The 27,124-nt window shown below is 42.4% G+C and overlaps 1 protein-coding gene across 1 annotated transcript in view; it reads left to right on the top strand.

The window, feature by feature from the left end:
* LOC133352492 (ephrin type-A receptor 4-like) overlaps positions 1-27,124 on the top strand; it is a 152,847-nt gene that overhangs the window by 57,044 nt on the left and 68,679 nt on the right. Inside the window, exon 7 of the mRNA XM_061568169.1 lies at positions 19,900-20,062. Coding sequence (XP_061424153.1) covers positions 19,900-20,062 — 163 coding nt within the window. The remainder of the gene's footprint in view (positions 1-19,899; positions 20,063-27,124) is intronic.

Below are 27,124 nucleotides of genomic sequence, written 5' to 3'. Positions count from 1 at the left end.
ACATCCACTGATGCCGACAATATCGAGAGCAATATTGACACGCATAAAGAAGATTGGTTGATTGAATTGATCACAGCTGATGATTAATTATAACATGAAATCAATATTCAAAAGTTGAATTTACAGTTTTGCATCCGAGAGCAGCTTTAAAGTTGAATACATCGGAACTCCAATAATGATGCACGAAACAAAACGCAATTACAAATCGCGACGACAAAATACAACACTTTTTATTCTACTCAACCAATCGCACCAACGCAGCTCGCCTGTGCTGATGCAATTGCAAAGCAATACAAAGTGCTGCAGTAAAATTGAAAAAAGGAAATGCAAGCCTTATCTCTGCATTGGTGTGCAGCTCCTCTCCTGCGTGTTAGCCCAACCCCCGTCCCCTTGTGGTTTTGGGTCCACGAAGAGTTTTCGATCCATCGCGGTGTGCCACAGATTACGGGATGGAAGACGCAAATGGTCAATAATCCACGAATAACGGGGATTTGTTGATTATTAGAATCCCGCTTTAATTCGGACTTTACCTCGTCACCGATGGTCGAGGCACGCAATTGTGAAACTTAGGCGTGGCGGTCGACCAGAATCTTCTTCTGTGTCGTTTATACAGAGACTCCTCTACCTACGAACGAAATGTTGACTTAAAACTTTCGTGACTGCAGGAATTCATATTCTTTCGTTCTTTCGGTAAAGTCACTTAGATAGAAAAAAAGTGAATAAAAGTGATTTTTTTTATATAAAAAGCATCATAAGCGGTCGTCAGCACTTTGTATTGCTTGTGTTGAAATCGAAACGTCGTGGTTTTTATTTGTATTTTTCATTTTTTTATATTTTCATTTTTATTCACCTAATTGTTTTTTTCTATCTACGTGACTTTACCGAAAGAACCAAAGAATACTTACGAACGAGTTACGTTCCCAGAGGTCTGTTCGTAAGTCGATTTGTTCATAAGTCAAACTTTACTCCTGTCGATTCCAAACATGTTGTACGGCGTGTACACTAAACACGGGGAACGGCTTTAAACGTTGTATAATCTCCTGCAGACGTAGATGCCACTGGTTCTTCATGTTCTGCAGATATAGATTTCACAGGTTCTTTATGTTCTGTGGATGTTCATGCTAATTCCCTTTGGTGTTCATGTTTCCTCTCTGCCATCTTCAAAAACTCGGTCGGAACAGGCAACTGGACATACAAACAAGTTTGTTCGTATCTATAAAAGTTCGTAAGGGGAGGGGTCCGTGTATCAGTTGACATCAGTAAATGACCACGTATGGGGGTTATACCGGAGAAGCCGTTGATATCGACTGCATAGTTGTGAATTTATAAATCCTAAATGGCCATTGTAGCTTACTCTTTCTCTCAGGTGTAAACGGCTCACTGACGTGCTGCAATGCTCTTGCTGGGGCTTTTACAGTATACAAATAAAACCATACCAGCGAGAACTACAAAGCCAGCAATTGTAGTCTGTTCACCATGCCAAAAATGCACTTGTTAAGAATAACACTGCACCACTGAAAAGCGGAATTACTCTACGTATGGGTGGCTTGAGACAAGGATGCTTTGAGACTTTTTTTTGGGGGGGGGGGGGTGGAGATAATGCCAAATTTTGTGTGTGTGTGTGTATGCGCGCATGTGTGTGTGTGTACGTTGGCGTGTTCCAATGTTTGTGTGATAACGTAGATGGCTGAAGTGGCCGCATAGCTCACAGGTCAGAGCGCTGAGCTGGCACCGTCAAGATGCTGGATATGAGTCCAGGCAGGTGTCTGTGATTCGGCGATAAAAACTCGGTTCTCAAATGCCGTCAGTTGATGATCTGGGCCCTGTCAATAATGATTGCACCAAAAAAAACCATCACGTGACGGTATATTTGGGTTTTAACTTGATTTGCCTAAATTCCAGGTCTGTGAATTTAAATATGAGTTTGGCTGTCACGTGACAAATATTATGCTCTCCCAGAATGTGGATAATAGGTCACTTGAAGGGATTTCAGAGGTAGTTCTGCGAGATCTGCTTCTGTGTACCGCTCTCCCATTGCATTATCTGTATGCATACGATAGTGTACCCCACTACAGACAGGCAGAGGCAGACGTTTTTAAACTTAGTTGGAAAGTGTTCAAAAACTATACGTGATTTAGTTATCACCCCATCCCCTTCGTAGGGGGTTATGCTACTTTATTGGATATCTCAACAGATTGTGCCCAAGTCTTGCCGAGCAGAACAGCAGACCTGCATGCGTGCAACACAAGTGAAAGGTTCTTTTGTTTTTTTTTGTAATTTGGCTACAGAACATTGGCATCTCTGACTGGATCTCAAAATCTGCTGCCGTCATACCGCCATGTGCAACGTAACAGTGCTTAAACACAGTGCTCAGGCGAATGATTAGGTTTGTGCTCCAAAAAAAAAAATAGGGAGTACAGAGGCATGCGAAACATTTAAAGAGGGCCCTAACAAACAAAAAACCTTCAATGCGCGCTCATATTTTCCAGCATGTGTTTGGATGTCTCTCCTAAAATATCAATAACGTACGGCAAACGCAATGCTGAACATGTGTGGATACATTCGCTCGACAAAATGCGGTCATAAAATATTATGATGTACCTGCGACTGGTGAGGCTTATAACAGGGTTTCCCATACCTGTCAACTCCTTATCAGTGCCCTACCTTATTACAGACCAATTTAGACTTTATTGGTCACTCCGTGCCCTTATAAATCTCAACGTTCATCCTACAAAGTCCCATGACAGGGGAGAAACACAACACAAATAGACAAAGAAAATGTTGGCCTATTGAAACGGCTGTATGCTGCATGGGCCTGAAAACTCAATTTCCCTATACAATAATACGGGGTAACCCGTACGGGTTGACAGGCGTGGGTTCCTTTCATGACAGTTCTCGTGCCCCACATCAGTTCTAGGCTCCTGCGTTACTCCGTTCACCAACCTCCCTCTGAACACAAATTACATGGTTACACACCGCACATGTCTGACGATTGTGAAACAGTATCGTCGCATAACAATTACGGAATCAAATTAGAAGCACTCTGTGTCACGTGCAACACGGCAGCAATAACGACAGCAACAGCCACAAATCACCACTAAGCAACAGTGACGCAACCACAGCAATGTGTGCCAGGCTAGGTGCACTTTGAGGCCACGCCAATTGGCAAAGGTTCGCCGGAATGAGATCACGGAACAGATCCAGATGTTTTGAGTAACTTCAACGTGGACTGGTTCGGGCTCCAGTTAACCACATGTGGTACAAAGACAAAGATTCCCAGTACAGCCTTAACAGACTGCTGGGGCAAGTGTTGTGATTGAGCACCTATGAAGGCCAGCACGGTACACCAGGCGGCAGGTGGCCAGCACAAGTGACACGGGGGTCTTTGTATATATATATGCACACACACACACACACGCGTATACAGTATTGCATGTGATGATCCACAACAATGCAGAGCAAGTTTGTAATTGCTGTAATGAGAGTGCTGAATAATCTCTAATATGAAAGGCAACTTAACACGCAGGCTTTCGCGACCAATATTTTTCATAATACAAGTTTTTGGGTTAGATGGCACAAGTATAAATTGTGGCGTAACCCTCCACCACCCGACATAGTCAGTAAGGTTTTTCACGTAAACAAAACGCGCGAATTAGTTACTACTTCGGCCCACCTGTGTGATGGAGACTAAATCCACACCATTTACAAGTTGACTTGTACGACGTTTCGCTGGTAATTGCATCCAGCATCATTGCACTATTTGCCAGAATGGTGGACTGAAGTGGTAAATAATTGGCGAGTTGTTTACGTGACAAACCTTACTGGCTGTGTCGGGTGGTGGAGGAGTTACGACACATTTATACTTACGCGATCTAACCCAAAAACCTTTATTATGACTAATATAAAAGGCGTTCGTGTGTGTCCATTTCAAGGTCGTGCTTTGCTATCTGGATATCGTCCCTGGCAGCTGTGTTTACGACATTCTAAATGGCGTGTTTAAGGAGTAAGAACTCATCAACTTTACCCGCACATATGCTCAGTGTTAGAGTGGTTGCGAGTGTGGTTTTTTTGTTTGTTTAATGCTTGAGATGATGTTTATTATCCCACGTGTCGAGAGATGCGGCCAATTATTTTGTTGTAATCTAACAGATCAAAGTTTTATTTTATTTTTAAGTGAGGGGAAAAATGCATTGCTAATGTGTGCGGAGAGTACAATGCTGTTCATCTGCAACCAAATGATCTGCGAATTCCATTATCAGCAGTGGGAAATTGTGTCTGCTGTGTTGTTCAAACACCATACATGAGCTAGGGTTGTCACCTGTGCGGTGATGTAAACAAAAAACATTACCAGGACACATCGTAGTAAGAAGCATTTCTCACAATACATGCAAAATGCATTGTGGGAAATGTCAACGCGTTTTCTGGAGTGGCGTGTTTGTACACAACTGACTAAACATGGGAGTTGTATGTTCCGGGAAGACAAGCAGATTTCACAGGAGGAAGTGCCTGGGGAAACCGGGCAAGGTTTGCAACCCCAACCCCAAACCGATTATCCCTGCAATCCTCACTCGCGGAGAGACGATGAGATAAATGATATAATTATTTGTTCGTTCGGTAAAGTCACGTAGAAGGGAAATAATAAAATAATGAAAATAAAACATAATAAAATAATTCTCACGACGTTTCGGCCACAAGGCAAGCAGCCGTCCTCAGGTCAAGACCAGGTCTGTCGGGGAGACAGGTGAAGACCAGGTCTGTCGGGAAGACAGCGTCTGAACGCTGTCTTCCCGACAGACCTGGTCTTCACCTGAGGACGGCTGCTTGCGTTGTGGTCGAAACGTCGTGATAATTATTTTATTATGTTTTATTTTTATTATTTTATCATTTCCCTTCTACGTGACTTTACCGAAAGAACCAAGAAGATGAATCCCTGCAGTCACGAAAGCTTTATATGTTACGAAAGAGAGCAGACCCAAATAAGTGCAGTAAAACATGTTACAGTATTTTTTTTATATTTAAGAACAAAGCATACATGTTTGCACAATGAATGAATCAAGTAAAAAAATCTAACTCAATCAGAGCCATTCTCAATCTACCAATTGATGAACTCTTCCCGATGCCATTTCAGTCAAGAATATTTTTCGTTCACCATACTTCACCATGCTGGTCAGTGTATGTCAGTGAATAGGAGGGGGGGGGGGGCAATCAATGTTCATATTCTTAGGTTTTTTCGGTAAAGTCACGTGACTTTACCGAAAAAACCTAAGAATATGAATCCTTGCAGTCACGAAAGCTTCAAATCTAGAATTAATCAATGTTCATATCACTCGCCACCGATGTTAGCTGTGGCCAGGAAGCAACCTCAGGTCGCTTTGTTCAGAGCGCAGTGCTTCAACTACTGTGCCACCTCTGCACCCCAGAATCAAGTACCTAAAAAATTAACCCGTAAAAACAAAGTTTTTCACCATAAATCCTTTATATGCGTGTTCAATGGGCCACAACCCAGCCCACATTGGTCTATAAAACGGGCGGCTAGAGTCCTCTCGTCCTCTGGCTTGAGATGGCTGCCACCTATGGGTCAGATGATTGCCTGCCACCATTAAGCAATTGGTAATTAAATATATTTTTTTTACCTAAAAAGAAATTGTCACGCACAACGAGTCTGTGTGCAAAATGTCAGCTCGATTGGATCACGGGAAATGGGTTAAAAAACGACCGAAAGATTGGCACGGTCGTAAGCGCGCAAGCAAGCAAGCAAGTGAACTTAATATAAAGGATTTTAAAATAGCATTCATTTCATTAGGTACAGATTACATAACGTCCTCGTCAGCAGCGTTACCTGGTTCTCCGTTTTACCTGGGACGAATGCTCAATGCCAAGTGATTTAGCGCGTCATTCCTATTACATGAGAATTTAATGTTTAAAGAATAACGTTTTGGGCTGGTTAATGTTCCCAATGTACCACACTATGCTTCTCTTCGTTATTGCCATTTGCTGTTGTACTGTAAAATATAAGCAATTTTGTTTTATTTTACCAGATAATGCCCGCTGAGCTATATAGCTCTTTTTCAGAAACGACCTGGCCACGAATGATAGTTCAACTAAGTGGCCTTATCACGTAAACATTTCTAACAGGCCAAATTACGTTCAGCGCACGTATTTTTTAAATGTCGAGGGGAAAACCGGAGGACCCGGGGAAAAACCCACGCCACCACGGGGAGAACAGACAAATTCCAAATATACAGCAGGCGGCAGGGTATCGAACCCACGACCTCCTCCATACCAGGCGAGGCAGATAACATATCTTTGCCACCATGGCGTAAGAACATAACCACGGGCCCCAACGAGAATCATTGACTGATTGTATCCCTAATCTTGCCAACTGTTGGGGAATGAATGTGGCCATTGTAAAACAATCATCCATTGTATCCCACACATTCACCTGACTGATTTGTGACCAAACTGTTTAATCCTCACGATGAATGATGTTACAGTATAATTTTCGGCGCTTTCATCTGAACCGAAACCCTCATTAGTCCAAATGTTTTAATCCACAAGCTTCCAATGAATAGGGCTTTCATCTTGCTGATTAATGAATGACAATCACTTACGGTCCACTATATACACCCCGCATTTGTATGTGGCGGCTTTCATCTTACAAAATACACAAAATCCAATCTGCCGGCCTTGAGCATACAAAATCAAGAGCATTCTAGCCAATTAATTACACGTCTCTGCCAATTGAAGGCAAGCCACACATAAGGAATGTTTGCATTTACGAATCACTTTAGAAAAGCTGCCAGGCTGCTTATTCCTGTGATGAAAAAGAGAGTGAGAGGGGTGAGATTTGACCACCAAAAAAATTTTGTTATCTCAGTTGGCAAACACTGACAGCCGATAGGGAGCAGTGATTGCCATATGATGATTAAATAACTATTTAGGGTCCTTCATCGATCTACTGCTGGTTGAAGATCCCCGCAAACTGTGTTGGTACTCGATTTATTGGTGAAGGTAAAGACGCAGCCATGACACCGTTTGCTCAAGTCACAGGGTGTTTTGGCCTTCTTTTCCATGATGGCCAGGCACATATTGGAAGAGGTGGAAGTGCCCACACTTCACCCGACAGAACGTGACCTTTGGTGCACCAATGTATACTACGTGGGTGGACAAGTGGGGGGGGGGGGGGGGTGGACGAGGGGGGTGGTGATTTAAGAAACTTGAACGATTGCTTCAAATGCCACGCGGGGAGCACACAATCCGTCGGCCTCTGAATCTCAAACAACAGACACACACAAACCCATACATCGTACAGCCTCTGTGCCTGGTATACAGGAGGTCGTGGGTTCGATCCCAACCCGGACGCCTGTACATTTGGAGTTTGCGTGTCTCTCTCTCTCCTCGGTCGTGTGGATTTTTCTCCGGGTCCTTCGGTTCCCCCTCCCCCCCCCACATTGAGAATCATCGTGCGTCTAAAGTATTTGGCTGATATACATTTTCACATGATTAAGCCATCTTCTTGGTTCTTTCGGTAAAGTCACGTAGAAGGGAAGTAATAAAATAATAAAAATAAAACATAATAAAATAATTCTCACGACGTTTCGGCCACAACGCAAGCAGCCGTCTTCAGGTGGAGAACAGGTCTGTCAAGTAGACAGTCTGAATGGCACGCTCCAGGCTTGGAGCGACTATTTAAGCTGGGATGGAGGGGCGAAGAGCGTCTTGACAAAATAATTTGCATATCAAGAGGAATTTAGCATATTTATGGGAAATGCAGATATGCGATTAGCACTACTTGTGAAATGCGTAGGAGGTTTGGCGAGGGGTTTAAAGTCATTATGCCCCGTGCATTATGCAGGATTAGCAGCATCAAAGGGAGGGAGTAAGGTTAGAATTAATAAAGGGAAGGAATGTTAATAATATGGCACCACAGCAACCAATATGCTTATTGACTATACTTTGTCATATTACACTGTTTTATTCTAAGCCACTTCGTTCAGCTGTCATTTGTGGCCAGGTCGCTTCTGAAAAAATGATGTATATCTCAGTGGGCCTTACCTGGAAAAGTGCATTGTGTTCTCTCGTCAAAATATATTCCTGCAAATCTGACCTGCAGAAGTGCTGCAGAGATGGACAACCTTTGGACCGTCTATTTTTTTGCAAGTGCAGCTCCTGCATTGCAATAACGGTATGCTCACAGTTACACCACAGCAGCATCCCTTGAATAATATATGACAAAATAAGAATAATATATCTGACAGACAAAAAAAACAATGACAGTTAAACTTCTCTTGACGCCTTCACCCTCTTATCTGCAAATCCTTTATCTACGGGGACCAGGGGATCTGGAATTCTGAAATTCATCTGATGATCCTCAAGGGTCCTGATATTCTGGTTTAAACAAGTTCAATCGAGGCCATCGAAGCAGCTAGAGCAGTGAAGGAGGGACACGGCCAGTAAAATAAGCCTCCCGTGTATGAGTCTGGTATGAGTTGTTTTTCGCCAAGGTCGTGGAACAGCTTGCCCAGAAGTAGTGTTTAATGGAGCAACCATGCTTCAAACGAAGTCTACATTTTCAGACGTTATTTTCAGATGAATAGCTTAAATAAAGCAGACAAAGGGAAGAGTAGTCTTAAGTAAACTTTATAGTTTGTTCCCGTTTCTTGTTTACATCGTCCCACTCTTTCGTTTAGTTCTTCAGTCACTTCATTATTGAGTAATTATCTCAAGTAATCTTTGTTCTGGGACCTTGAGATGTATAAATAATGATGAGGATGATGATGATGATGAAAATAATGATATAAGGCAGTGTTGCAAAAGAAAATCAATACACCAAAAGATTAGAAAGAAGCATTTTTTTCAATAAGTTCATGTTAACCACTACTACATACACGAGTAACAATGAGTCTGACAAAAAAAAAAACACGCAAGCTGAGAAATGTGCAAAGAAGCACGGATTTGCGTGATCTTGCAATGACACTGAGAGACAGAAAGAGGATCACGTAGACCACAGAACAAAGGCAAATTAGAGACATCGTATTGACTGCTAAGCCAAGGAAGTGGGTTGGGCAAGAGAATAAGTCACTCGCAGGGATGGTGATAGCTGATGGTCGGGACTGATGGTGAGTGGCTGCCAATTGAGGGAACGTGCCTCATAGGAATAGCCATGATGAGAAGATGGAGCGATGCCATCAGCTCATGGAAGAGAGCCGGATGGATTGTTGCATCCCAATCCACATTTACGGCCTGAAGCAGCATTTTATCCACGTGGCTTCCGATTGCTATGTTTGCCTCCGGTCATCCGTAATGCTCAGGCAGAGCATGCCGGGAATAATTTCCCGGCATGCTCTGCACAGGGATAATGTTTACATCGTTTGCTTGTGGTCTGCCGGTAAAGGGTGCATGTCTCGATCATACGAGCTGACAAATTTGTCATTGGGTTTTTTAAAAGACATTTTTGTTTTCTCTCTCTCTCTCTCCATCACAAGCTGATCTTTGGTTCCATGAAGGGTTTATGTTACGTCCCTGCGTATATATACGGTTCCACAATAACGTCAAGGGGCACGAAGGTGGCGAGATGTTATTTCCCTCGCCTGGCATGCGGAAGGTCGGCGGTTTGATCCCAATCCTGACGCCTGTATAGTTGGAGTTTGTGTGACTCTCCCCCCGCAGTCGTGTGGATTTTTTTTCTCCAGTATTTCCCTCCACAATTAGAAACATGGACTTTAGATTATTTGGCTGCGATAAATGTCCACATAATGAGCCACTTAGTTGAACTATCATTTGCGGCCAGATCGCTTCTAAAAGAGAGTAATGTAGCTCAGTGGGCTTTACGTGGTATAATTCTAGATTTGAAGTTTTGTGACTGCAAGGATTCATACTCTTTGCTTTTTTCGGTAAAAGTCACGTAGGTAAAAATAAATAAATGAAAAACAACTAAATTAAATCACGACGTTTCGGAGGCAACACAAGCTTCCGTCTTCAGGTGTAACGGTTACAGCCAAAATCACTGTAGTAAGTGAAGAGAGCTAATAGAGAAACGCGACTATTTCGGGCAAGAGGGGGAGAGGAGCCTGAAGACGGAAGCTTGTGTTGCCTCCGAAACGTCGCGATTGAATTGAGTTGTTTTTCATTTATTTATCTTCTTGGTTCTTTCGGTAAAGTCACGTAGAATGGACGCTGTCTTCCCGACAGACCTGTTCTCCACCTGAGGACGGCTGCTTGCGTTGTGGCCGAAACGTCGTGAGAATTATTTTATTATGTTTAATTTTAATTATTTTATTATTTCCATTCTACGTGACTTTACCGAAAGAACCAAGAAGATGAATCCCTGCAGTCACGAAAGCTTTAAATCGAAATGTATTTATCTTTTTACCTACGTCACTTTACCGGAAAAAAAACAAAGAGTATTTACCTGGTATAATAAAAAATGGTTTAGTTTTATTTAATGTTTTACTAATTTGCCTACCTTTCCTACACTTTGCACACCTGTCGTGTTTTTGAATTCTTTGTTGTTGTAACTTTCTGACCTACGCCGCCTGGACATCTGTTTAAAAGAGCTTTGCAGCTCATCGAATTCCTCCAGAATAAAGACTGATTCTGTTAATGTGTCTCGCGGGGGGTCACTGTTCAGCCCTGCTAGCTTTGCCACTGGATCCTAAATAGCTTATAAAAAATAAAAAGTGGACCGGTCGCTGCCGAGGTAAAGTATTTCAAAAATGGATTCATTTTGTCCCGCAAATGAAACGGTAAGAGAGAAACCTGTTAACGTAAACACGGGCGGCTGAGACGTCAATACAACTCATTTTAAACCACTCAAAAAAAATCATTCGGTAACTGTTTGCGTGTTATGTAGGCGTGTGTGATGAAATTGGGGGGGGGAAATATTATTAGGGTGACAATGGATGGAAAGTACTGAGTATTACATATAGTCACACACACACAAGCACCAGGATCAGCTGAACCAATTTTTGAATGTACATTCATAGCACAGAGCAATTGCTAGTCTGATGTTAAAGTCCTAGCTATAGAGAGCAATCACATACAAGAATAAGACCATCGATTCTTTGCTTTTCAGTATTGCAACAGAAAGAGATGAATTGTGCGCCTGTATAACATGTTCATGTTATACATGGTAAAGGTGCAGCCCTGCAATTACGTGTATGTACGCTGAACTTCTTTCGCACCGTACCTAGCCAACCGTGGTAATCAGAGGTACTTGCTCGCATCGCTAATGGTAAGAGGGCCTCTATTCGAGGAAGCTCAAAAGAGTCCCATATTTTCCCCTACTCTTCCACGCTAGCCAGATGTGTTGGATGAGATGGGAGCACTCACTATTTACCCTACAACAATGAACTCCCCATCGATTCACTGGAGATGGGTGAACAGAGGTGGGTGGGTGGATTTAAGAAACTAGAACCATTGTTTCAACTGCCAAGCCGGAAGACAGAACTGGTGACTTTTGATGGATTCCATTTCCAGTGTACTAATCATCACACCTTGGCACCTTGGCTTCATATTTTAGCGCACATTAAAGGATTTGACTACCCATTATGTGAATTTGTATATTATTATAAAAATACTTTCTATACTCCCAACACGAATGTGTGCAATTGCCAGTGCAATTAGTGTAAATTAAAGGAATCTGCATGTATAATTTCCTGTGCCCGTATTTAAATGTGAAACGAAGTGGTTAAACATTTCCAAAATTACATACGGAATTGAACAAACCGATAATTTGTGCACAGTGTCTGATGACGGTATGATAGTGGAGTTGTTGGGTAATTTTTTTTTTACAACTATCCACAATGACTAAAAATGCAATAATGATAATTTTAAACAAAGTGCATGGGCAATTAGCAGCGAGCGCTATTTATTTTATTTTGTCAACGTTTACATTTGGGGCGCATCGCAAAAAAACACATATATATACTTACAATGTACAGTTCACCACGGCAGCGATGACATGTCCTGACTACTCGATATTTTTTTTGCAACATCTTTGTGACGAAAAGGAACTTTGCAGATATATGTACACTTTTTACCGTGTGTTTAATTGCCATCATATGCCGATGTGTGTGTTCCAGCGTTAGCTCTAATTATCCCGATCTAATTCCAAGGCAATGCGTTGCTATCGCTTGCACCTGCTGTTGTGTATAACGATAGGACGCTATTGATGCTGCTAATCCTGCATACTGCATAATGCACGGGCATAATATGACTTTGAAACCCCCCCACCTCCTACGCATTCCACAAGTAGTGACTAATCCCATATCTGCATTTTCCATAAATATGCTAAATTCCTCTTGATATGCAAATTCCTTTGTCTTTCCGACAGACCTGTTCTTTTCACCTGAGGACGGCTGCTTGCGTTGTGGCCGAAACGTCGTGAGAATTATTTTATTATGTTAAATTTTCATTATTTTATTACGCTGCCAGGGTGCCGTGCTTCGACACTCTGGACTTGTAAATATATAGGTCACCGTTCAATTCCATCACCTGGCACTACAGTTTTAAAGAATAGTTAAGTTTATTAAATCCCCCCCCCCCCCCATATCTGTTTACATTTGCAAATGTGATTTGTAACTTTGATCCTTACCTGTGCATCGAGAGTTCAATGTTGACGTGCCATTTTATTGAGGGACTGTGTGTTACCTTGGTATGGTCTGGGACTGTTTTGTTGTTGTTTATACAAACACATTCCTGTGGAGGGAGCAGGTAGGAACGTTGGGTTGCTCGGTCAATGGCCAGGATCAACGGCGGCGTGGTGTATTCCGCAAATATGGCCGACTGTGAGGGCGGGCACAAGCCGGCGTGAGTAGGTTAAACGTTGAGTTTTATAAGGGCACCACGGGGTGACCAGCCCCTCCCCACCCAGCCTCACCCCTCCCACCCCCCACCCAGCCCCTCCCCACCCTCCCCTCTCCACCCAGCCCTACCCCTCCCATTTTTGGATCCACGACGGATGGACGGACACAATAATCCCCTGTGGGCTGGTGTAACCAGGAGGTTCCTACCAGTATTAATGTATTCCTTATTTATATTTAGTAACTTGCTTATATTTCCTAGCTCATTGGATTCCTCCGGTCTAAACAAAGATTTTGATTCTGGTATAAATGGGTACATCATGGTTTGTTGATTGATGGAATACGGTTGGCCAGCACGTAAGAGTAGGCCAAATACTCCCTCGAGTCCCCTTGATTGGAAGCCCTTCCTCCAGCTGTGGTGTGAACAAGGAGGTTGGGGGACAGCCCTGTTTTGCAACGACTTGGGGCAGGTCCACATTTTACAATTTCGGATGAGCCACGCTGTCAAGTTGCCTTCATTCCGACATTGAGAAAGTATCTACCAGTCTGACCATCTGAGATGGAGCGAGGCCTTGGGCCCTATCGCTACATGTGCACTAAAGCTTGACGTTTTTTTGAGAGAATGAAAGTGAATGTTGCACACTCGAAATGAAGGACGTGAGCAGGTGCTCCAAATCCAGGGCAAACACATTTATTGTGGTAATCTATAAAATGCAACAGCACGTGTGTCACACAGCAATCCTCAACCGAGTCGCAATTAACCACGTGACTGGTGTACAAGTCCGGTGAATAAATAACCCTGCCAGCCACCCACAGGCCCAATTCAGTTATCGCATGTTGGTGTACACACGTGCATTGATGTACTGCACAGCACATAAGGACTTTCACAAAACCACACTTTTCTCCCGTGCTGCACGAGGGAATAATTGAAAAAAGTGGTCTATTCCTAATGTGCCACATTACGAGATGTGTTTTGTTTGCATTGCGAACTCCGAAGAGTTTTATCCGTGGAACCGTCACGTTAAGGTGTTGTGTGTGTTGGCGGCATGAAAAATGTCCCATGTTACAGGTTGGGTTTGAGCACCGCACTTTATCTGGGTGGAAAAAGAAGCTTCTTTCGATATGAGTGCGAGTGCTTGCAACGGAGGTTAAGATTGTCATGTCAGCCGGCAGGATAGTGTGAGGCGTGAAAGTTTGTAATGGAACATGCAAGGAAGCATCGGTGATAGACTCGTGGAGGGGAGGGCTTTTGCTGTGCGGGGCAATGTGTGTATGGATGGCAGAGAAGGGCAAGCGACTGAGATGTGAACTGGAGTTGACGTGCAGAGGTCACCAACCAAGGAGATAATGAAACATTTTAAGAGTTGACCTTAGAGGTTTGAATGTTGACTTTGCAACAGTTGCAGGAGCTCGCAGGGGGAAGAAAGGAAGGAAGCAGCGGTGAGGTGTGGTAGCATCAATGTTATTGTCCAAATTGTACTCTTCACCATTATGTAGATGTGTGTGTTTGTGTATATGTGTATACATGTGTGGGGAGCGGTAGTGTGTAGCGGTTAGCGCACTGCACTACGAACCCCGCTCACGGCCAACACCAGTGACGAATATCTGAACCGGTCCTGGGCCTCCCCTAGGTCCACTCAGCCTCAAATGAGCAACCTGGTACAGTGTGACAAAGGCGGCCGGGCGTGGTGCTGGCGTCACACGCCTACGTGTGCCGTGCCGGCCTTCATAGGTCCTCGCTACCAGCACTTGCCCCAATAGTCTGTTAAGGCTATACGGGGTGATCTTTCTCTTTGTTTTTGTACATTAAATGTTTGGGCAGTGGGAAAAGTTGGTGCCTCTGCCAAAAATCTCACAGTTAGCCCATAACAACTGTCGATTGCGCTGACGGAACCTTTAAATATACGCAGCAGCACACAAACAGCAGGCCCAGTACCGAATCAGCAACCAGTAGTTAACTTAGATGTGGGACAATTGAAGAACGGCAGCATACTTAATCCACAAGGAAATTGGGCAGCAATCTTCGCGGATACTATCCTCTGTTTGCGATCGAACCAATAGCCACCGGGAACCATTCTCTAATAGGACCAGGGAGGTGCGGTCAAGGGAGGCAGAGCCCACCTGTCATACTCCAATGAAAATAGCTGTTACGAAAAGTTAAAAATATATATATTTTTCCACTGATCTGTGTTATAAAATGTCATTTCTGTATGATTACAATCCTTACAGAGAGATAGTAACAGGCACGCGCTTATTGGCCGCGCTCCATTCAGTGTCTGAGGGGTTACGCAATCAGAGGGGAGGCTGAACGCGTCGCTGCCTCACCTCTCGCCTCTCCCTGCATTTGCAGCGGAGCTCCGCAAATTTGGCAATTTTGACCATGAAAACGATTGAAATCGTACAGAAATGACATATCACAGATCAGTGGAAAAATATTACTTTTTATTTTATTATTTTTAACTTTTCGTAACAGATATTTTCATTGACAGCACGTCCCTGAATAGGACTGCCTCCCCCCCGCCCCCCGTAAAACTTCCAAAGCGTGGCTGCACACCCCTGAATGGTCGGACAATTTGTCGAGCAAACGTGAGCCGTCCGACGCATCCTTGAAAGCGACTCCGTGAATCATCTCCTCTGGGCGAACTTTCTGCCGAGACATTTTCTTGCACGGTTCACGAATTGGGTCCTCCCTGAGTGTTTTGAGGTGTTCTTTCGTTGTTTGTTATTAATGTGCAAGTAGGTCACCCATGTCGTAGCAAATCATATTATTGAAGTCCAAATTCGTTTTAATCCCCACTTTCCTCAAGGTGAACCCCCGTTGAAGCTCGATGTTAATGGTGACATAACTCTATTAAGTTGTTTACATAGCAACTTGCATCCTTCCTCGTCCTCTACGTTCTTAATCTTTGTTGTCTCTCTCTGTTTCGCCTCCTCCGTGTGCTCCATCACGCTTTCGCTCTCTCTCTCTTCTCGCCCCCCTTCACTGGAACAAACTTCCCCTCCACATGACCCCTATCCTGTTCCGAGATGTCTGCAAGTTGCAGGCTAGGTGTCCTGTTCACCGCTGAATCTCTGAACCCGCGCAAGCGGTTAGCATTCATTTGCTTTAGAGAGGCAAAGCGCCGTTGTACTCACCGCAGAGAACCGTAGCGACACGACCGCACTATGCGATAGCTGGTGCCAAACCGTGCCACACACCCTCCCGCATGGCCTTGTGGGAGCCTCAGTACATCTTCTGACATGAAGACCTCACGATGAAGTTATTTTATGTTAGTTTTTCCTTCCGATTCCGTTCCGGTGACACAATCGGAATGAAATCAGAAGAAAAGCTAATGACGTACACGTACATTAAGCAGTCATCTTTACTGACTAGTCTCCACTCCTCCATCAAAAACTCACTTTTTGTTTCATAGCTCACCCCACGACCTCTTAATCTCCCCTCTCATAACCACTACCGTCCCTGCTGCATCTTCACAATCTCTCTCCATCGCTACCACTCATCCATCCAATCCATTCATCATCATTTGCTCCCATCAATTTACCTAATTCATGCATCGCAGATTCACCCATTACTTTCTCTCATCTCTTTTATTCACCTCATCTCGACCATAACATTCACATGTACCGTTGTTAATTCTTTGCGAAACGTCTTGGTCATTCATATAGCGCCTTGGTCAAGGCGCTTATGAATTACGTTAAGATAAGATAATGGGTAATTTAGCTTATACGGTATTCTCGAGCCTGCGGGATATGCGGTGTTACTGCCGTAAGCCATTCTCACTCCGCTGCGGATGAATGGGTACAGCGGAGTTCGTCGATCAAGCAAAGCATGTCGAATGTGATGGGATAAACTGTGGGTACTTTCACCTATGTGGAAGAGTACATCAAATTGCTTCTTACCCTCTAGAGGGAGGTCCTTCTGCCAGCGGTGGCATGAGCAATACATTGCAGGGCTGTACCTTTGCATACAAAATATCAGATGCTAATGACGCATTTAGACTCATGGACAATCCACAACTGTACACATGAGGTAAACAAACTGAGGAACAGTGGAAATGAGACAGTTAATATGAGATTAAATAAGAAAATAATTGATTCTTCACTGCCATCGTGACCCTCTCTGATGGCCAAAGGTTGTTGTGATAAGAATGTTGATCATTAGAGCAGGTTGATCATTGCATTACGTTGATGTTATATATTTAAAGTACAATATCCTTTTCAAATGCCCTTTTGTGTTGGCAACGTTGATCATTACGTCAATTTGGGTACAATTGTTTTCATATTATGCTTACTTAAGCTAAAGTTTCAGTCGCATTATACTTTTCTGTTACCCAATAATAATAATAATAACAACGAAAAGTTCAACAGAGCTATAATATCTGTTTTATATCAAGCCAAAAAAGGTTATGTCAAGGCTTACACAGACTGACAGACCAAAATAATGATGCCATTGGGACCACGGTGACCTTGAACGTTGACCCTTTGACCCAACCGAGATATTGTGTCTCTGTGTACCACCTTTTCAAACGCCATCAAGATTGCTGAAGAACATTGGCTGATGTTGCCAAGAACAATTCCAGCCGTATCAGGGGAACACAATCGAGCAGACAAGGATGACTCCTCATCCTTCGCTGTTGCCTTTGGTGGGAGGACAACCATAATCAACTATAATGGACGAGCAATCGTATTTTATGCACGCCGTAAATGATGGGCATGGGTCCTGTCGGAAACACAAAGACAAATAAAGACAAAGATCGCCAAATATAGCTTGAACAGACTGTTGGGGCAAGTGTTGTTAGCGATAACCTATGAAGGCTGGCATGGCACATGAGGAGGTGGGATACAAGTGCAACTCCTGACCACCTTTGTCTCCCCAATGCTTATGTTTTAAAGACAAAGATCGCCCAATATAGCTTGAACAGACTGTTGGGGCAAGTGTTGTTAGCGATAACCTATGAAGACTGGCATGGCACATGAGGAGGTGGGATGCAAGTGCAACTCCTGGCCACCTTTGTTTCCCCAATGCTTATGTTTAGGCACCGGACCAGGTAGCCGACCTAGGGAGGGCCCGGGACAGGTTAATGAATTCGTCACCATGAGCAGGAAGTGAACTCGGGTCGCTGGGTTCGTAGTACCATGCGCTCTCCATATAGACTGGTGGAGAACACTGCTCAGATATATAGTTACACACACAAACAAGGCACAGAGACTTATATGATGTGCATGCAGAAATGCGCTTGAAATGTAAATTTAAATGTTTATATATTTTTTTTAATTTTACTTAGCATATATTTGTAAATATAAATTCACATACAGCATATTAACAAGGAAGTTACATATTAAAATGGTACAGCTTGGGAAAATCCTGTTTCATGTTTCTATTGGATTATACTTAGTTTCAAACTGCTTAAAATACAAGAATAGGGTTTTTCCCATTTTTTCTGGCAACAAAACTGAAACCTTCTTACGAGGAATCATGTCTGCATTAACCACAATACTTGTGATCAAAGGAGGTCCCATGATGCTTAAAATACTTTGCATTACACACTAAACACAGTTACACAGGATCACAATTCCCCATGCAACGTTTTAGCAGCATTTGTTATATAAAAAAAATGAAATTTTCAATGTTATTTCTTTTATCAATATATTAACTCAATAGCAACAATGACCTCAAAGCCACGGAGCACGCAGTTTTCCATAGAGAATTCTACGTAATGCAAAAAGATGCGGAAGAAATAAGATATACAGTGTTAAAATAAATCAGGCAAAACTTATTTCCACTTTAATTTTCTAAGCTTGATCTCGCCGTGCATGAAAATAATCCACAGATTATATTTGTTCATAAGATGATAAAAAAGTATATTTACTTTTAACCCAAACGTATGCATACAAATATCCTCTTCTCTTCCTGTTTGACATTGGTAATCATACAAAACAAATGCCACCAGGGAAAGGCAAAGCCAGTTGAGACCAGAATTAAAACAGAGCTCGATTATAATATCAGGCACAGGTGGGAACATGGGTCGTCTTGAGTTTTATGCTTCATAATTGGTTTATCTTCAGTGAGGTAGTGTAGTAATAGTAATGTGTGTTGTAAACCCTCCTCCACCCGACAGCCAATTAAAAAAAAAGTGTCACGTAAATTAAACGTGGCCAGACGTATCACTGCTTCAGCAGCGTCGCTGGCGGGTGTTTTCGGAGAGCGAGCTCACGACATTTACATGCTGGACGGTTTACAACACATTGTTTTTACACGACGAGCTAACCCTAAAGAAACCGATTATGAATTATAATATGGGTCGTGAAAGCCTACCTGTATAATATTTGAGCTTGATGTTTATTTACATGTTCTATACGTCCACCGGGAAAGTGTGTATCCAGTAGCTTATATTATTCATACAGGCCACTCAAACAAGCTTAAACTAAATAATGGAATACTGCGTCGGCAGTTGGTGCATAACTAAACTATGAACAACAAAAATCGCATGCATCAATATCGGTACCCTGAAGAGGAAAATGTCTACGCAATGTTTCCGGCTATGGCTCTGTTTCTCTGCAATGAATAGCGCCATTTTATGATGTGTTGCTCTGTGTGTATTTTTTCGATATTTTCTCTATGATACAATTCATATATTTTCCTTCTGCTTTGGATACAGAGCCATTTAGAAAAAAACGTTACCGATTACATATTGTTTATTTTTAGGGCAGTGTTGAGTTTTCAAAGACGCCTATGATCAACTCACAGGACCTCTTTCAGTTTCTGTTCGTATTAATCTCTGAGTGATCTTTTAAAATTTGTTTCAAAGCTTTCGTGACTGCAGGAATTCATATTCTTGGTTCTTTCGGTAAAGTCACGTAGAAGGGAAATGATAAAATAATAAATATAGTTTAATTATTTTTTTCCCTTTTCCCTTCTACGTGAAATATAGTTTTATATATTTTTTTTCATTTTATTATTTCCCTTCTACGTGACTCCGAGCGATCGTTCCTCGTTGAACACACACATCTGGTGAGCAAAGCAAGAAAAACAAATGACCCATCTGCGGAACGTTCTAACGCAACCAAACCACTTTCTCTCCAAATTTGCCTCCAGGAGCAAACGGAGATAAGCTACACCACGGTGAAGTCCAAGTGGAACACCATCACCATTAACGGTCTGAAGCCCTCGACAATCTACACCTTCCAAGTGCGCACACGGACGACGGCAGGGTACGGGCAGTACAGCAGGCCCTTCCACTTCCAGACCTCCAACGAGCGTAAGCATCGTGTCCAATTGTTTATTCTCAACGAACGCTGTAACGGATTTTTTGTTGTTGTTGTTTTTTTTTTAACCAGGTAAGGCCCACTTGAGCCGAAATAGCTCTTTTTTTCAGATGCGACCTGGCCACAAATTATTATAGCCCAAAGAAGTGGTTTATCACTTGGAAATGTATAGCGCCCAAATACTCTGAACAGCATGTTGATACTAAATGTGGTGTGGGAGAGGGGAGGGGTATTCATTTATGCGCCGCTATTGACTAAGATGAAGAAACGCACGCGAAAATATATTCAGGCTTAGCGCTGCTTATCACACTTACTCACTGCGAGAGCTACGGTCTTGGCATGTCTATTTATTTATTTTGTTAAATTCATGTCCGAGGTGCAGGGGAAAGAAAATTATTCTGAGTTTATTTTTTTGGCATTTTCGAAAAGGTAATAAAGGAAGCACCGAGTTTTAACGTATTTCTACAGCCATTTCCAATATTTCACAGACTATTCAAATTCCAAATTTACGTGACCCTCATGCCCTCCATTAATCCTTGCTCCCTGAAAAAAAGTACATGAACAGTAATTATACGGGGAAGTTGTTTCAGCACAAGCCAGGACTATTTTGTAAGAATAAAGCTGTCAATATTACTTTTCTTTTTTTATCCTGCCAACCTTGGTGTAATGGTAATCACACGAAACTTGCCACCCACACACAGATCGACAGATACTGTATATCTCCCAGTGCTGCATTTGAAACAATGGGGCAGGTTTCTCAAATCCCCTGCCTCTGCTGCACCCAGGAGTTTAAATGGGTACACCACAGTTTCAGCTGATTGGAAAGTTGCGTGCAGTGAGGTAAAGTGTGGGTCATTCCACCTCTTTCAAGACGTCTGGCCAGCGTAGAAGAGTAGTTTTGGAACCACGGCTCAAGATAAAGCGTGCCTATTTATTCAACTATAAACTAAGCTATTTTTTTAATTCTTTATATTAAGTTCACTTGCTTGCTTGCTTGCGCGCTTACGACCGTGCAAATCTTTCGGTCGTTTTTTAACCCACTTCCCGTGATCCAATCGAGCTGACATTTTACACACAGACTCGTTGTGCGTGACAATTTATTTTCGTGAAAAAAAAATCAAAAATTTTACACTTTTTAGGAAAAAGTGTTTTTTATATTTAATTTAAAATACCAATGTGATAAAAATGAAACTCTTACTCAAGAAAAACAGAAATGAATAATAAAATAAAACCGATGCCACGCATATAAAGGATTTATAGTGAAAAACTTTGTTTTTACGGGTTAATTTTTATTTTACCAGGTATATAGGTATATAGCTATTTTTTCAGAAGCGACCTGGCCACAAATGATAGCCCAACGAAGTGGCTTGCTTATCATATAGACATTTACAGCAGACAAATACTCTCAATGCTTAAATCTTGACTTAAAGCTTTCGTGACCGCAGGAACTCATGTTCTTGGGTCTTTCGGTAAAGTCGCGTAGATAGGTTCAAATAAAATAATAATAAAAATAACAGAAAACTACGACTTCAATCCTTTTCCTGAAGACGACCGCTTCCGTTGCGATCTAAAATTCGTAGTTTTCTGTTATTTTTGATTATTTTCTTTGAACCTACCTTCGTGACTTTACCGAAAGACCCAAGAATATACTCTCAATGCTTGTTTCTAAATGTGAAGGCAAAAAGCAGAGGACCCAGAGAAAAGTCCACACAACCACGGGGAGAACATGCAAACTTCAAATATACAGGTGTCAGAGTCGGGATCGAACCCCCTGTATACCAGGCGAGGTAGTTAACATCTCACCACCGTGGCACCAGCATGGATGAGTAGGGGCTTCCTCAGGCAGAGGCCGTTCCACCATTAGGGGCATAAACAAGAAATTACAGGTCGACACATTAAAAGTGCCATTGAACAATGCTCATCTCCATTCGTGGCCTTGAACCAGTTGTGTAAATTTCACATTCCTGTAACACTTAACAATTATATTCATAGCACAACCATCTCACATTTTCATGACCAGTTTTAATTAGACCAGAACCGAGTTTAAAGCTGGATCATGCCAGAGCTGTGAGAATTAGGCACTCACCGCTTCTGGAAAAAGTTGACAGCGCAAAAAATAAGTATGTAACTGCACCAATGTTAGACGTTTCCTACCATTTGGAGCCACTGCGTAAGTGGCTTGAATTTGTCTACACATTGCAGTGCTATTCCTTGAAAGAGGTCTATAGTGTACGATGTCCTGTCTCTTTGAATTGCATTAGGCACATGAAGGTAAAAATGTCCCAAACATTATGCATTGTGTGGGCGAATTATTACACTCAACCTATTGCATAAATATTTCATGCATTGTCAGGTTGGTGAAGATAATTTGAACTGAATGTTCACCGAATCGAAATGAAAGTCCACGATTTTAATAATAACAGGTGCAAAGGTGGGAAGACATTTTTTTAAATTAGAAATATACAGTGGAGAAATTACAGATGCATCCCTTCCCAGTTATCCATCTGCTCAAGCAGAGATCACAGCTGGATTGTATCCTCGGCAATTAAGGCTGCTGATTGACCATTTTTTCCAATGTATATGCAAAACATACTTACATTTGGAGATGGTAAATAAAGATCATTAACAATCATAGTCCTCTTGCTCGCTCATGAATAGCAAAAAAATACGGGGAAATTAATCATCAATTAAACTGAAATAAGTACTATTGTCCAATGCTGAAGTCTAATGTTTGTCTTGCAAAAACTAATTCAGAGCTAAATAAACCAATTATAATTTATTACACAAAAACACACATATTACATTTTTAAACAGACTGTAGATCACTCTCACTACCTAGCTACACTACAAAAAATATATAAAAAATTAAACAAGCTATTGTGCTTGCAGATGTATATGAACTGCATGCATTTTGTGTCTGCTTATGTGTATACTTACAACCAAATGCACACTGCACAGTTGCAAGTTAAACATGCACACGACAAGGTAAATGGTAAAGGTGCATCACGGCAATTGCTTGCACGTGCCACTGCTGGTGGAAGAGCCCCCCACTAGAGGGAATTATAGAGAGCCCCCCTCGGGAGTATATTGCCTAGTCTTCCATGCCAGCCACAAATATCCACACTTTTCGCCACCACACGTGACCTGCCAACCGACTCTGTTGTATTAATTTATACCTGCTGGGCGCACAGAGGCAGGGGAATTCAAGAAACTTGTACCATTGGTTCGACTATCACACCAGGATATAGAATTGTTGGCATCCGAATTTGCGAGTCGAGCCTTATAACCATTATACATCGTGAGCTCACGTACCACGTGACGTTATCTGTTAATCTGGATTGTTATTCATCGTTATCGACCAACGGTCAATCCACTGCTGGATGACGGCCTCCCTGAGCCACCACGATCTGTCACGCTCCTGCGATGTAATAATTCACCCAGCGTCTGCACACCAGCTGCTTCCATCCCTCACTTGAAATGACAGGCATGATTTCTAGACGTGCCATGCTTGAATCCACTTACTTTTGTGAACAGTACGAAATTATGTCATTAACCTTATTATATTTTAAAAAAGTATATATGTTTTCTAAGGACAAATCCACGTTGGAGAGCATTAAAGGGTCCATGCATATGCATTATTTTTATTCCTTGTGAGGCCAACTTTAACCTTCATTTGACTACCAATCACGTTTCTGCCAGTATTGTTATTTAAGGAATATTTTAATGGATTGCCCCAGTACAAACCTCATTTTCTCCAGTCTATGATAATAATAAAAAATACATTTCACATCCATGGAGCTTAGCTTGGCTTGGTTCTTCTCGCTCGCTCACTGCCCGTTGTGACCTTGAAGATGTTTCTTTCTGGCACGCTGCAGAACTCACTAATCAGAGCAGTCACTCGGCATCCTTCCACCTTATACTCTCTGTTCCAGCCTATAATCATTGGCCATTTCACACATGCACAAACACACCTGAAATTTGTTTCGTTAAGCCTCTGATTGTGACACCTTTAAAAAAAAAACACAGTTTTCTCCCCATTATTATTTCCTTGCTATATATTTACTCTTGGACACTAATTCAGTTAATGTATGCTGTTAACATGACAAACTGATAGTTATTGGTCTTAATCGTCTTGTTTTTTCGTATGCTAGCCAATCAATTTGATTTTTTCCCTCTCTTCCGTTATGCCGGAGCAGCTACTTGTGTACAATTTGTCATGCCAATCTGCCATTTAAATCATGTTAGACCTTGAACTACCTTTGCCAACATATTTGTTCTCATGGATTTAAATGCCTATAGTGTTGCCAGGCGCCTGTACGGAGCCTATTACATAAATCGTGTTCAAAGATTCTGCAAGCGGATGTTTGTCTTCTGAAAACACAAAATCGGTGAACGGTGTTCCAATTCCTCTATAATTTACGTTCGAGCAAAACTTGGGTTAAAATGGAATCCCAAGCTAGAATTTGTAAGTGGTGTCACGGGTCAGGATATTGCCACTGTTGACTATTAACCCCTATATCCTAGGGACCACTTTTACGGTTTCTAAGATATTAATGAGATTGAATCCCTGCGATATTGCATATTGAAAGAAAATTTCCCGTGTAAAAATTGCAACATGCAAAGTATTTTTTTTTCAGTTTACTGTATATTGCTTATTACATTAAATTCACATCCTTTCTCAAAATTTAGATAATTGAGCATTTAAGCTGAAGTTCCTCAAGGACCACGTTGTTTTTTTTCCATCATGGTCGGCCACAGCATTGCTTTATCCAGCCATGCTGAGAGCTGGAGTGTACGTATGTGACTTTATTCTGGGGAGTGGTGGTGCAGTGCTTAGCGCACTGCGCAATTAACTCGGAAACATGAGTTCGATAGCCGTCACACGGACGACATCGGTGGCGAGTAATACCTGAACCAGTCGTTCTCTACCAATGCGCTCTGATCAGCATGGTGAGGTATGATTAAATAATCGCCAATGGAGTGGGTAGACCGTTATACAGACTTACAGCGGTGGATTGACAAAGCACTGATTATTATGAGGAGTAGTCATGTTTAAAACGGCCTTTGTCCTATCATCACGAAACAATTTGTCATACCCGCAGTGCACATTCCACCACTAGAAATTCACAGGGCTTGGCTCTTTTCCACATCAAAGTCTTGGCAGTGGGGCGTGTAGATTATGGGAATAGGTGGGTGGCACTGCCAGAGTTTGATATGTTGGACTGAGGTCCAATTAATATTCGAGAACTAACCATGCCAATCAAACGTTGAAGTAACCCGTGCACCTGTACGTATGTATGTTGAACATCTTTCGCACCGTACGTAGCCAACCGTGTTAATCGGGGATGCGGGGGGAAGGACAACAAACTATACACAAAAAGCTGCTCTAAAGAAATTACTTTTCAATCTAGATTCAAAAGTGCATAGCTCCAGTGGCTTCTCAATACTTGCATGTTCGACACTTGCCCAACACTTGCCAAATGTGAAGTAGCAAATTCTTCCTGCGGTTAGTGCGTGAAATTTGAAACTGAATGATTTTTTTCTCGTGGAGTCTTTGTGGAAATTAGACTCTCTGGTTTTTTTTTTTATCCTCCAGGAGTTGTGCTTCCCTGGGCATACATCCTGCATTCCCTCAACCGTTGCTGCCACTGAAAAGGGGCCGCTACTGTGTTTTCCATCACATTTGCGTAATTTATTCATCTCGTTTTTTGCTGACCCAAACAAACCGCCAGGACAGTCGATCACCATCCCCGTGGTTGTTTACAGTCTGTGCTGTTATTGCGAGTTGATCGTAAATCTATTAAAACCGACATTTGGCTTCGAATTGCCCTGCCTGTTTTCCAGGTCGATTAAATATGCAAATAGAAAAAAAAATTACCTAGTCTCATAAAACGACAGTACAGCGCACACACACACACAAACACCGACAAAGATTTTTCCCATCAGCCTTCCCTAGGCGGTTTGGGAAAGTCCTATCAGTGAGCACCACTTGAGGCCAGCACAGATCACAACCTAGCACGGTGCTTGTCACACCGCACTACCAACCGAGCGAGCCGAGCTCTATTCTCTCTCACGGCCAACGCCAGTGACGCACATCTGTACTATCCCTGGGCAAAATTAAGTTAAAGATCCCTCCCCCCCTCGTATAGCCTGAAGAGATGGTTGGGGCAATGGTGCTCGCGATCACCTGTGTAGGCTGGCACAGCGCTCAAGAAGGTAGTGTTGCCAGCACTACTCCTGGCCACCTTGGTCTTCTCAGTGCTGATGTTGCTTTACTCACCACATCAAGTACTCTGTTCAGGAAAAATCTGCCTAGGGGAGGTCCGGATCCCGTTGTATTATTCACCACCGATGAATTGAACTCAGGTTGCCGGGGTTAGTATCTCAGTGCGTTAATCATGGTGCCACCACTTCACCCAGTTGCAGTACATACACACACATGCCATATTTGAAATGTGCCAGACACTGTTTGAAATTGACACTACAATATAAGAAAATAGCACAAGCTGTCCCCCATTCGACAGGCAGGCCACCGTTGGAACCACGGTCGTGAGATGTTAACTATCTCACCGGGTGTACAGGAGGTCGTGGATTCGATTCCAAGCCTTGACGCCCGAAAATTAGGAGTTTGAAATTTGCTCCGGTTCCTCCGGTGTTCCCACCATATTTATAAAAATGCGTTTAGAGTAGTTGGCTGCTAGAAAATTCCACATGAGCTATCATTTGTAGCCAGGTCGCTTCTGAAACATATCTATATAGCCCAAGTGAGCTTTACCTGGTAAATTATAAAATAGCTTCGTTTTTTTTTAATGCCTGGTTAGATAACAGGCCACCCAAGATTAGCAATCTAAAAAATGTCAGTGTCCTCCATGATGCCCTGAAGTAAAATGTCACTTGTCATAATTGCTTACCACTGCGAGACGCCTTCTCTTCCAACTGTGGAATGTATCGCTGAACACCATTCAGCACATGCATTGCCTTTGATACGCGGGTACCTCTTATCGCGTAATTGAATTGTGGATATTAAAAGCGTGTTTCTTTCTGTCTTCCTTTGC

Source organism: Lethenteron reissneri, chromosome 40 (genome assembly GCF_015708825.2).
Source record: "Lethenteron reissneri isolate LAM-NWPU_2019-01 chromosome 40, ASM1570882v1, whole genome shotgun sequence".
In the NCBI taxonomy this organism is placed as follows: Eukaryota; Metazoa; Chordata; class Hyperoartia; order Petromyzontiformes; family Petromyzontidae; genus Lethenteron; species Lethenteron reissneri.
Note: the sequence above shows the minus strand (reverse complement) of the source record. Positions and strands in the feature narration are given on the sequence as shown.